Here is a 12,422-nt window from a genome sequence, read left to right as displayed (position 1 = left end):
TAAGTTTAATATATTTTTTTTAACAAGTTGAGAATCTCAACCTGAACTAAAAGTTTAAAATTATTCAATAGATTCTATTTTCTTAAATCTGTTTATCCACATCAGTCGGATAATATCCGAGCTCGAACATATTATTCATATGCCCAAAGCCTATTTGAGAGTAACATATTTGGTTTTTTTATAGAGATGTGATTTGCGAGAATCTGTATAATAGAGTATTTATTTTTGGATGAATTAGAATAGAATATTTTCTGTCCTCAAGTCTTATAATATTTAAAAAATGAAGAAATAATGTGAAATCGGCTAGGTCTAGAGATTGACCAAGTCAGTGGTCAAGAGTCGGTGCATGAAAATACTACCATGCGCATTTGTTCATTACGTTTACGTTCTTACCTGTTTTTGATTATTCTCTCTATAGCTTGAGATTATATCAGTCTGTCCATATCCTTCCCACTACATATAATCTTCTTTTTAAAAAAGAGAAATATAATAATAGTAAGGAACACGGCAACACCTATCTCCAACTCATAAACCCGATCTTGTACTTTCCAGCTAAACTATGTGTTCGACCACAACGACCAAAATCATCTCAACCAAACCATATAACCCAAACAGCCAAAATGTTTCATATTTAACAGTTACTTACATCAGTGTGTAATTAAATATTTTCATTTTGATTGTGCTTGGTGGCTACTGGCTAGCGATATGAAATTTTCTTACGAGACGACATAATACCAAAATCTTTCGATTATCAACCTAAAATTTTTATTTTTAATGAAATATTTTACAGTTTTAGTAAGGAAAAAAAAGAGATTTTTTTACCTGATGGATAACTTGGGTTTGGAGCAAAAATAAGTTCCTCGTCAAACTTTGTTATTAGATGCGAAATAAAGACAATTCTTTTTTAAGTCTTTGTTTTATTGATACTAGATATTATTTGTTCAAACAATTTTTTTTTTTGTTAAGGGATCTTTAATTGTTTGTTCAAATCATAAATTGAGTCCTTTACTATTTTTGTATTTGAAATTTCTTACATTTATGGTTGTGTAAACTCAATTTAAGGATTTGAATGTCTATCTTTTTAATTTCTAAGGAAATTAGTCAATGAGAGAGTTTCTATATTTCATATGGAAATTGTTTTAGAAGCGTTTTTCTCTGCTTATTGAAATAACCGATGAGCGTTTGACTTGCAAGGAAATGTTGGAGTGTGACACAATATTGATTCATGCTTTCAGAAAAAAAAAAACAAGTAAAAATAAGGTTCAAGAGAGTTTCATATTATTTGTTTTACAACGTTCTATGATGTCTCCTAAGCAAGAGCTTGTTGTCCTTCAGCAGAAGGCTAGATAGCCATATTTGTTATTCAAAAGGATTTGAGATGTAGCTATGTTCATTTCATTGTTCTTCTTCAATATTAGTGAGAGATCACGTTTTGACTGTGACTTTGTGAGGAGTGGGCTTAATTACTAGGTGAGTTGGGCTTCAATTTTGTAGTCTTTTAGTGTTTTCAATTCTTTACGTTCTCGAGTCTTCTCTTTTGGAGTCTCTTGTCTTGTGGTCTAATCTTAACCCATAATTGAGGCTATTTGCAAGATTCACGTAACTAAAAATCACCCACTACGAAGTGAATGGTCAACACTCAACAGCTCGAAAAAAGAGAAAGAAAAAAAATAACAGTTGAAAAAAGAACAAGTGTTCGCACAATTTTATATAAATAAAATTTACAATACAAAAAAAATCTATGATGGAAAAAGTAGAAGAAATCAATCTGATCGGATGTCTAAGTTTTAAAATCATCTAATTCAATCATATATTCGTATTCTAATGTTGGAAAATTTACTTTTTCAAGATTAATTACTGCATGTACCTGAAAAAATATTAGCTCCTAAGATTTCTTTTATGTTTATTAAAAAATTAAAATTTAATTGCAAAGTGAACATAAATGTTTGTTTGTTTAGTTAAAAGAATTGTACTTTCTTGTAACATACAGTACTTGTGATTAACACTTCTAAATGTTCTGTTTAGTAGTACTGTAAAGTGTGAACATAATATCCATCTTTTTATTATCTTTTGGGTCATAGTACTAAACGCGTTATATGAAAAAGGAAAGAAATAAAAATCTTAGTCTTTTCCAATTTTCAGAGCTTAATATATAAGTTTGCTCAAAATCTTAATTTAATTGTATAGAGAAAAATATATGTTATGTGTTTTTCTTTTGCTTATGAGCAGTGCCGGCCATGAGGCCAAGCAAGGCAAGCACATACTTGCGACCTTAAAGATATTAAATAAATAACCGGCTGTAAAAATGTCAAAGTATCTTAGTAGCCCAGTGGTTAAAGTGCCTAAGAGTCACTAATAGATGCAGTGTTCGATTCCTACATGTTGCAATTGTCATTAAGTTTTGTTTTTTCTTCTTAACTAACCAGCCTTTTAAAATGTTACTGCCTGTAGCCTTAGTATTCCTAGCGCCGGCTCTGCTTATGAGACACAAAAGTACAAACGTGGGGAAAAAATATCACTATCTCTCTGTTCTATGTGCTGTATTCAATTGTAATTATGTACAACCTTTATTTGATGATAAGAGTAACGATATATACATGATTATGTTAGATCCCCAGCTCTGTTGTTCTATAATCAGTAATTGCTAACAAAACAAAAATGTAATCCTTAAAATATGATTACAATTATTGTAGTCCTGACCAAAACTTTGTTTATTTGTTCGATGTGGTTGAACTGTTTACCAAACCTTTGTCTTACAGATTTTTATTTAACCAAACACATTTTTGTCTTTTTCTCATTTTTCAACCATATTATATTTCATCTTAAAACCAGATGAAACGTTTGAATGTTTGAATATTTGAATATTTGAATATTTGAATATTTGATAGAATCTGAAACCTATATTTATTTATAAACTATAGACATATTTAATTAGTTAAAATTTGATTATATTATTTGGTATACTATTACAATGTTCATAAACCAAAAATCCGAAGAATCAAAAAAACCGAACGGCAATCTGGATCAACACTCTACATATATGATATGAATGGAAAAAGTGTTGAATTTGTGTCAACATATACTGATTTAAGCTGTTGAAAAATATTGTTTACTGAAATTTAAGTGTATGTAAAAAAAAAACTAAATTCACCAAAAACATTTTTGGTTAAGATCAAGTAGACGTCAATTTATAGAGATACTAAAAAAATGAAGATCCAAACAAAAGAGACAGCCATGTGAAGATGGATCCAATGCCAACCTCTCTACCTTACTGTCATTACCATTTTCCTCAAACTTAATAATTAAGACTTTAAAAGTACACACGTCACCTTTTCTAAATCAAGAAAACAAAAACACCAACAACAAATAATATTAAGAAACTCAAATTAAGCCCTAAATGTTGCTTGCATAACAAGAAACATGAAAGAATTGTGAGAGGAGGAAACACAAATATACAGAAGAAAAAAAACAAATATTGGGTTGGAGGAAATCTCTCATTCATCGTCCATCTACTGAAGTGAACGACTCTGCGAATCCGTAAGGTCTAGTGGGAATACTCATCTGCGTGTTGTCCAAGCTAGGTAAAAGCGATGAAGTCGAAGATTCGAGATCGCTTCTTCCTTCATAAGCTTGCCATTTCTTAAGTGCCTGAGGCAAAGACATGTCGAGATCGATACCGTATATGTCTTCTGGATTCTGATCTGAGGGTTTCCATAGCTCGACTAGTGAAGACAGAATATTGACTGCGTGTCCCATGTCTGGTCTCTGGTAAGGCTCACGGGCGCAGCAATGGCCTGCTAGTTCAGCAACAGTGTGAACGCTAGCTAGGGTTTCTTCGTCAAGGTCTATTGTTGGGTCAATCGCTTTCTTGAATGATGATTCTTTGTTGATGTACATCCGTTTGAACCAGGACACCAAGTGAATGCTCTCTTCTGGTTGCGATTCGTCTAGAGACTTTCTACCTGTTATGAGTTCCATTAGAATTACCCCGAAGCTGTACACATCTACCTTCGTGGTCACACGTCCCGTTACTGCAACAAACAAGATCACAATCATCATCAAGAAACAATCATTCTTATACATAATGAAGTAACCTATATATCATCATAAGAAACAATCTGTAAACCAGCTAACCTGCATATTCAGGTGCCAAGTAACCAAACGTTCCAGCAATTCTGGTTTCAATCGATCCTTTCCCTTCTGGGGCGAGACGAACGAGTCCAAAGTCTGCAACTTTCGCCCTCATATCATCACCTAGAAGAATGTTTGAAGGCTTAAGATCCCTGTGAATGAAGCTTTGGTGAGCTAATCCATGGAGATACTCCACACCTCTTGCAACATCCAAGGCTAAAGTCAATCTCTGTTTCCACAACAGAGGATTAAGCCCTTCCTCTGACCACTCAAACAAATGCCTACTCAATGTCCCTTGCGGCATATACTCATACACAAGAAGCTTCTCGTTCCCATCCAAACAATAACCGAGAAGCGTAACCAAATGACGATGCCTCACTTTTGTTAAAACCGCAATCTCTGATTTGAATTCTGCAAAACCTTTACCAGCAATCACTCCATTCTCCATTCTCTTAACTGCTATCTTTGTTCCATCGTGCAATTCGCCTTTATACACAACCCCGAAACCTCCTGATCCAAGAATGTTATCTTCACTGAAGTTGTTAGTCACAGAACGAAGCACTTGTATTGAGATCAGCATGTTTCCTGCTTCCACCATTTGGATATTATCTCCTACCTCACTCGTACCAGGAAGCGTGTAGGTATCACTTATGCCGCCAACGCTTACACTTGAACCCGCAACTGTGATTTTCACACTCTCGTTGTCAGAACCTGAATGTCGCGGATGCACCACTACTGCATTTGAGCTCTCACCTCTTGTGTTACGCTTTTGCCTCTTCTTGTACCAGCAGAAAACTAATAAACCGATCAAGACGATCGATAACAAACCTCCAAGAACTGAACCAACAATGATTCCTATAAACGTCGAAGACTTCATTCCTCTCCTGTCTTTATCACCATCAATTACTGAACCAGAACCACCTGAAGGCGAAGAAGAACTAGGAGACGGCAAAGAGCTTTTTGCCTTTCCAATGTCAGGATTACCATTAGTATTCACAACCACATTGCTTCTGAAACCAGGGACCTTCCCAAAAAGCTGGTTAGTCGAGACATCGAGTGTTTTGAGGTTAGGTAACGTTGCAAGTTCTTGAGGAATCGTACCCGTAAGGTTATTGATTTCAAGAACGATCCTTTGAAGCGATTTAATGGCTCCAAACTCGGGAGAAATCGTCCCCGTCAGACCCATTTTCTCAAGATTGACGACAGTAATGTTCCCATTGCTACAAGCAATCCCAATCCAGTTGGTGCAAGGATCATTTCCTTTCCAACTCTCAGCAAGCCTCAGCGGATAATGGAATGAACTAGCTATCAAAAGCAAAGACTTCACTCTAGGATCACACAAACCAGGACTAGACAAGCAAAAGCTATTGGAACCTTTATCCAAATCAACCGAAACAGAGCTCTTAAACTCAGGAAATGGTCCTTGAAGATGGTTATTAGTCAAGTTCACAACTTTAAGTGACTCAAGACTTAACAAAGACTCAGGAACTGGACCAGTGAACGAGTTATCCCTCAAACTCAAGCTCTCAAGCTCTCTAAGACCCGAAAAGTCCGGTAAAGGACCCGAGAACGCGTTGGAATGAAGCCAAACCTCTTTCAAACCAGTCATGTTCTGAAGAACATCAACTGAACCGGTTAGTTTCTGACCATTAAGCCACAAAGACTGAACCTGCGAGCCAGCTAAACTCAAAGGCAACTCACCTTCCAAGTTATTGAAAGCCAAATGCAACATCGACAAACCGGGAAACTCATCCGGTCCGAGAAAACCGGGTAATTTACCGGAGACATTTGCCGAGTTCGCCGAGAAATTCTGAAGAGCAGAGGCGTTTCTCAAACTCTCAGGTATCTCCCAAGACTTGAAAGGGTTGTTATCGATCTCTACAGACTGTAACGAAGTTAAACCTTGAAAGACATCACTAGGGATTGATTCGAAGTTGTTGTTACTAAGCATCAAGACTTGTAAAGAAGCTAAACCACTTAAAGAAGGAACAGAGCCAGAGATGTTGTTCCATTGAAGCTCAAGCCTTTCGAGCTCAGATAAGTTACGTAGATCAGGAGAGAGTGTACCTTGAAGACCCGAATGCCCGATTTGGATCCGGGTCACACGTTTTGTACCTGTACAAACGATGTGAGTCCATTTACACGGGTCAGGGTCAGACCAACCGAGAGAAACAGGTGGGTTTAAGCTCTTCTTGAGTGAAAGCATCGCTGAGATGTCTCCATCGGAGTCAGCTTTGGATGAATTGAGAAGAAGAAGGAGAAATGAAATCGAAAAGAGAAGAAAGGTTCGTCTTTTCTTCATAGCTTGAAGAAACAGAGGAGGAAGAAGAAGAAACAGAGAGAGATAAAGGTTGAAGCTTTAGGGTTAGAAGTTGATGGAAGTGGAAATGGGAAGATGGGCCATTGAGAGAGAAGGAAGGAAGAAGAAGAAAGATTGAAAACTATGAAGCAGAAGCCAAGGAGGCTGCACATGGGATGTCTGCCCCACTAAGCCAATGACAGTTTGGTAACAGATTAGATACATCAATTTTTTTTGTTTTTCTTACTTTTATTTAGGAGTTTTTGAATTTATTAAACTAATCATAGGATGATGAAGATAACGTTTATTCGTAAAAAATATATATATATTGACTACTTTAGTGTGGGTTGGGTGTTTTGTCAAATGCTTCACACAAACGAAATGGTGAACTAAAAAAGCAATAAATATCCCAATTTCGCCTTTTTTTTTTTTTTGTTTACATATTGGTCAAATATGTATGTGGTTTTAAAACAAGTTGTTGTTGTAACTTGTAAGAGTGAGTTTGCTATATAAATAAGTACTAGCATTTATGTAGGATGAAATATCATTTGTGGAAACGATTTGGTGGAGCATTTTCGTAAATAAATAGCATATTTTAGTTATCAAAAAATAAGAAAAATAAGTAGCATATTTAACGAGCGTATTTTTAAAAAAAATAATATGTATATCGAATCAAATAATGACATATGTTAAACCAAAAAAAAACGCATAATCCATACTATAGTACATATTCTCTCATTTTAAATATTTCAGATTCGAAATTTATACAATTTTATGCACAAAAATAAATCACTGTATTAGCAAAAATTTAATTCACAGATTTGTCACCAAAAAAGAAAAAACCATGGTTGTTTAGTAGTATTATTCTTGTTATTTTATAGTATAACCTAAAAGTGAACCTTGTAGTAGTAACTTTCAAGCCTCAAGTTGGACTTTAATCAAGAAGTCATTTACCCAAAGAAGTATAATCGTTGTACGAATTACAGAGTCTGAACAGTTTGTTTCCAAATACTTAAGTGAGGTACACATTAATTCTTCAAAGGATAACATAACAATTATTCTAGGAGGGAAGGTGAAATTTATATATTTTAAAAATTCTATATTCGGGTAGTTCACCAAAAATTTAGAGATCACACATCGAGGGTTCTAGGCTGTCAAATGGCATAAGAGTGCAAAAGTTGTGAAAAAGATTGGCAAATGATTCGTAGATAACACAAAAAGCATAAAAAATATTACAATACGTAGCCAAAAGATATTATAAAAAGCATATAAGGTGTTAAAACAAAAATTCATAAAGAAGCCTCGACTAACGAGAGGCAACAAAGATATACAAACAAAAAAAATGAAACTATTATTATATACAATATAATATGAATATATGTGATGCAAATTTTTTTATATAAAATTGTTGTGTCTGTTTTTAGCAAAATGCTACATGTATCTTTCGTTGCTGTCTCATGAATCATGATAATTCAAAAGTCCTTTATCCTTTTATATTTACAAGTATTGTATTATTGTGACTTTCTATGGGTGCAAAAACTTTTTATATATGTATAGAAAAAAACCAGGTGAAGCTGATTCCCCATGCACATGGCTTCTCTGCAAAGATCTACAAGAAAAGAAAAGAAAAGAAAAACTATATTATTTCTAGGTTCTAAGTTCTAAGTTCTAATTTCTAAGTTCTAACTATAGAAATCTCATTATTTTTAAGAGAGCAATGCCTATTTTGTTTTTTTATGTTGGATAAGAATTGTGTTTGTCATAAATTAGGAAATGATGATGAACATTGGTAGTGAGCGAGACCTGTCAAAAATACTAAATGAATTCAACCTTTTTCAGATAAGTGCAAGACTTTGCATTATTTGAAAACAAAAATTTGTTACTTGTTGGGTAAATTTATATAAAATTATTGTATGCAATCAAAGCCCAACTACTTCTATTGATAATATAGCAATCATATAGCCAAATCACAGTGACGACTCGTAAATTTTGTTATCTTTGTGATGAAACCATGTTGTCGCTAATTTAGCGAAAATTCTGGACAATCATTCCTAATTTGTTAGTACTAGTAAAATAGTCACTCATCAGTTACCAATGAAACATAAAAGTCAACAATTTATTAGGAAAATTGCGATGAGTTTATAAGCGTTTATAAATTATAACGTGTATGGTGTATAGTGTATGTAATCTATTTAGAAATATTATGTAAGTCTCAAATCATTACAAGAATATATGCAATGGAATTTTTTTCTAACAAGTTTCTTCGCAAACGGTGTACAGTGAAAAATGAGATAAACACCATTCTGTAGCAAATTGTTCGTCGCAAATTCAACACTTGTTTCTTCCACTTAGATCCATGAAACAATATGCTGCTACTAAAACATGGAAGAGTTGAAATCTTAAAAATCAAAACACTATGTATAGATGGTATGAACTGCCTTAACAAGAATTCTTGATGAACATCATTGAACGGAATGGATACTTAGTACATTACATTATAAATATAAAATGTTAGACCTCTGTTAATTTTTGTCGCATATCTAACACCTTCATACGGTTTAAGGTCAGCTCCTCATTCTCTCTTGTAACTCTGTTTTAACAGAAACACAAAGAGAACTTTACTAGCTCCCTCTATCTCTCTTGTCTTATTCTTTGTTTTGTTTCTTGTTTTTACAAAACAAAGACAGAAACGTTTAGAAAGAGAAAATAGAGAACACATTATTGTCTACATTTTATGTAGCAGTTTTTTTGTACTTACTACATACACTTACACACACTTTGAGACTCTAGATTAACCACTCTTCCTAGACATAATCATTACTAGATTGTAGTCTAAATTTAGTAAAAGCTTGAGCACTCGATCTCTTACACTTCTAATAACTTATTTAGACTCTAATTTGGGCTTAACTAGTTTAGGTTATTGACTTATTTCATTAAACAACACATAACTTAACTTAGGTGAATTATAACACAAACACCTCTTCACTTGGGCCTTAACAAATCTGCTGGCCCATATAGCAAAACCACAAAGTCCAACATGTTCTTTGGTTGATTTTGCTTCCCTTTTTGCCTTTGACTCCTTTACGACAATTGACAAATGACAACTTTTCTTCGTCATTTCTTCTTCTCTTTAGTTCATTTTCATCTTCTCATAAAGCTTTCTTCTTTCTTGTTGCAGGGAAAGGATATGTTGAATCTAGGATTCACACAATGAATTTGTTCGAAGTAGAAAACAAATTCACTTAAGATTTCTCTAAAAAAACTGGATCAAAAGCTGGAACAATTGAAAACTCTCGGAGAAGAAGTTAAGTTTTCTCTCAAGAACAATGTAGAACTAAGGCTTTTTTGTATTAATTGCTAGATGAATTACAAGGAAAAAGGTACCCCTCTATTTATGAGTGCCTTTACAAGATAAGCTTATTTTCTTTAAATCTCGGATTGAATATAAGGTAATTTTCTCTTTTAATAATCAAGTCGGACTCGGAGGCGGTCACAAAGGTCGGTCGGCTAACTTTGGTGGGTTTCCGCTTACATGTCTGATTAGCCAGCCTAAAAGGAATATCCTCCGGTTTAGTTGACTTTTAGAATTGATCGGTTTACCTTTGGTTTAGGTAGGTATATTGTTGGTGCTAAATTCTGCACCAACATGATACAACTCCAACAATTTTTCTTCATTCCTAAAAATATTAAATGATTATTAAATTTCTTATATTTTACAATTTTTCATAAAATTATTCCTCAATTTTCAAATTTACAAATTAATTTCTCAAGTTCGTAAAAACTATGAATTTTTTAAAATTCGAGGTGACTTACATTTTTATTTATTTGACGTTAGACTTCTTCAACATTCAGTTTACGTAGTCAACACAAAGTTTGGAAATGAATGTGCCTATTTCCGGGGCTGGGGTTAAAGCTAAGCCAATGCTTTAGACATCAAGAATATATAAACATTTTAGTGGTCGTTAACTTTTGAAACTTTGTACACGGTTCAATTCGTCAAATATCTAATTTTTGTGATTTTTAAAAAATTTATGCTTCTAAATGGACTTCAAAATTTTAATTTGCTTTAGGTAGCAAAATATTTCGGATCGGATCTGTATCTACACGTTGATTAGAAAATTAATCTGTTAATAGCAAATGTTCGTGGAATTTTCTAATTATTTTAGTGTACTTGTGTTCTTTTATTAACGTGAAGTAAATATATACAACTTCGTTCTCGAAAATGGATTAGGAATATTGTGTCGGTTTAGTAACTGACGTATTATGGAACAACATAATGTTTATTTACATCGTGGCCTCGTGGGAACTCCAAATGTTTTGGCCTATAATCTCCTTGAGTATCTAATTAAACCCAGTCTCTAGTCCATTTCAATCTGACGAATGCCTCTCTCGACATCCCAAGAAGGATTTGAACCTGGAACACAAAGATTAACGTTTAATTAATCCTTGCCTCAGGTTTTGACGTTTATTTTAAAACGTTGGTTGCAAAACCTTAGGAAAGATAGCATACTATCTTAAATGTGACTGAATAACATTTTGGTATGCTGATGCTAAACATGGATAAATATGAGAGAGAGCATACTCTCTTACTGAACCAAATGGGCAATTAGTCAAACCACAAAAGTTGGAGAATCAATCCCTATATATTTAAACCATACAAAAGATATATTGCCATAAATAGTAACATTTTATCAATATTTTCTCTACCATGTTTTCCACGTTTAAAGATTTTATGGATGAAACATATAATTGAAAATTTGAATAAAAATTTACTTTAATTACATATTATATATGTTTGACAGAAATAGATATTGGTTCCATAATTATAATTTGACTCAAAATAATTTTACTGATTTATTTTGCACATAATGCGGGTTGTTACCTAATATATTAGTATAAAAATTTCTTCAATCAAGTTTTTGTTTTGAAAAGAAACCAAACAAATGTCCCAACTTAGAAGGAAAAATCTTCTAAAGAAGTCAAAATGAAAAATAGTAATCAAAACTGAAGTTCCAAAATATATTTTTAAAAGAAATACAAATAAATAAAAACTTAGGAAAAGTAGTGTTAATTCTACTTTTCTTATTTTTAAAACAATTTGTGTTCTTTAATGAACGTGTCAAGTACATACAATATACGACTTATAATTAAGGAAAATTCTTGGGTTCACCCCTAGGGGTGAACACCTCTTATTCATCCCCTCTTAATCAACCAATCAAAAATTAAAATTATGTCGGTTTGGGTCTATAAATGAAGACTAGGGTTTAAATTTTATAATTTAAAAAATTATATATCGGTTTGGGTTTATAAAAGAATAGTTAGGGTTTAAATTTTATAATTAATGAAATTATATATCAGTTTGGATTTACAAAAGAGTGGTTAGAGTTTAGATTTTACAATTGAACGTAATTTTATGTCGGTTGGGTTTATAAAAAAATGGTTAGTGTTTAGGGTTTAAATTTTAAAATTAAATAAAATTATATGTCGGTTTGGGTTTATAAAAGAGTGGTTAAGATTTAGGGTTTAGATTTTACAATTAAACAAAATTATGTATCGAATTGTGTTTATAAAAGAGTGGTTAGGGTATAGGGTTTATATTTATGTTTGGATTTATAAAAGAGTGCTTAGGGTTTAAATTACAAAATTAGGGTTTAAATTACAAAATTGAACAAAATTATATGTTGGTTTGAGTTTATAAAAAAATAGTTAAGATTTAGATGTTATAATTAAAAACTATAATATAATATTAAAATTAATAATTTTAAAATTGACTGATACTCTTTTTTTTTTGTCAAACAAATTGATTGATATACATTCTACAGAATTTGTTTACTTAATAAGAGGAGGTGAATAAGAGAGGTTCAACCCTAGGGGTGAACCCAAGAATTTTCCATTAATTAATATATCTTCAAATTCATTTTATAATTAATATCTCTAGATTATTGTTATCTAGAGATATTCATTCTATAATCATTGATATCTCTAAATATTT

General features: G+C 32.8%; 1 protein-coding gene across 1 annotated transcript; it reads right to left on the bottom strand.

Annotated features, from left to right (window-relative positions):
- Window positions 1-3,283: 3,283 nt before the first annotated feature.
- LOC147943836 (receptor protein kinase TMK1) lies at window positions 3,284-6,928 on the bottom strand. Its single transcript, XM_087450158.1, has 2 exons — window positions 4,135-6,928; window positions 3,284-4,031 (listed from the first exon to the last, which is right to left on the bottom strand). The coding sequence occupies exons 1-2, from the start codon at window positions 6,431-6,433 to the stop codon at window positions 3,499-3,501; spliced, it is 2,832 nt and encodes a 943-aa protein (XP_087306284.1). The 5' UTR covers window positions 6,434-6,928; the 3' UTR covers window positions 3,284-3,498.
- Between the last annotated feature and the right edge of the window lie 5,494 nt (window positions 6,929-12,422).

Source organism: Camelina sativa, chromosome 5 (genome assembly GCF_030686135.1).
Source record: "Camelina sativa cultivar CO46 ecotype springtype chromosome 5, ASM3068613v1".
NCBI classification, from domain to species: domain Eukaryota; kingdom Viridiplantae; phylum Streptophyta; class Magnoliopsida; order Brassicales; family Brassicaceae; genus Camelina; species Camelina sativa.
Note: the sequence above shows the minus strand (reverse complement) of the source record. Positions and strands in the feature narration are given on the sequence as shown.

What these genes read in the sequence shown, in the direction of transcription:
- LOC147943836 (XM_087450158.1), bottom strand. Translation starts at nt 6,433, where the DNA reads ATGAAGAAAAGACGAACCTTTCTTCTCTTTTCGATTTCATTTCTCCTT. An exon ending in CTTGGCACCTGAATATGCAG is followed by an intron (nt 4,032 to 4,134) that starts GTTAGCTGGTTT and finishes TGTTTGTTGCAG; the next exon opens with TAACGGGACGTGTGACCACG.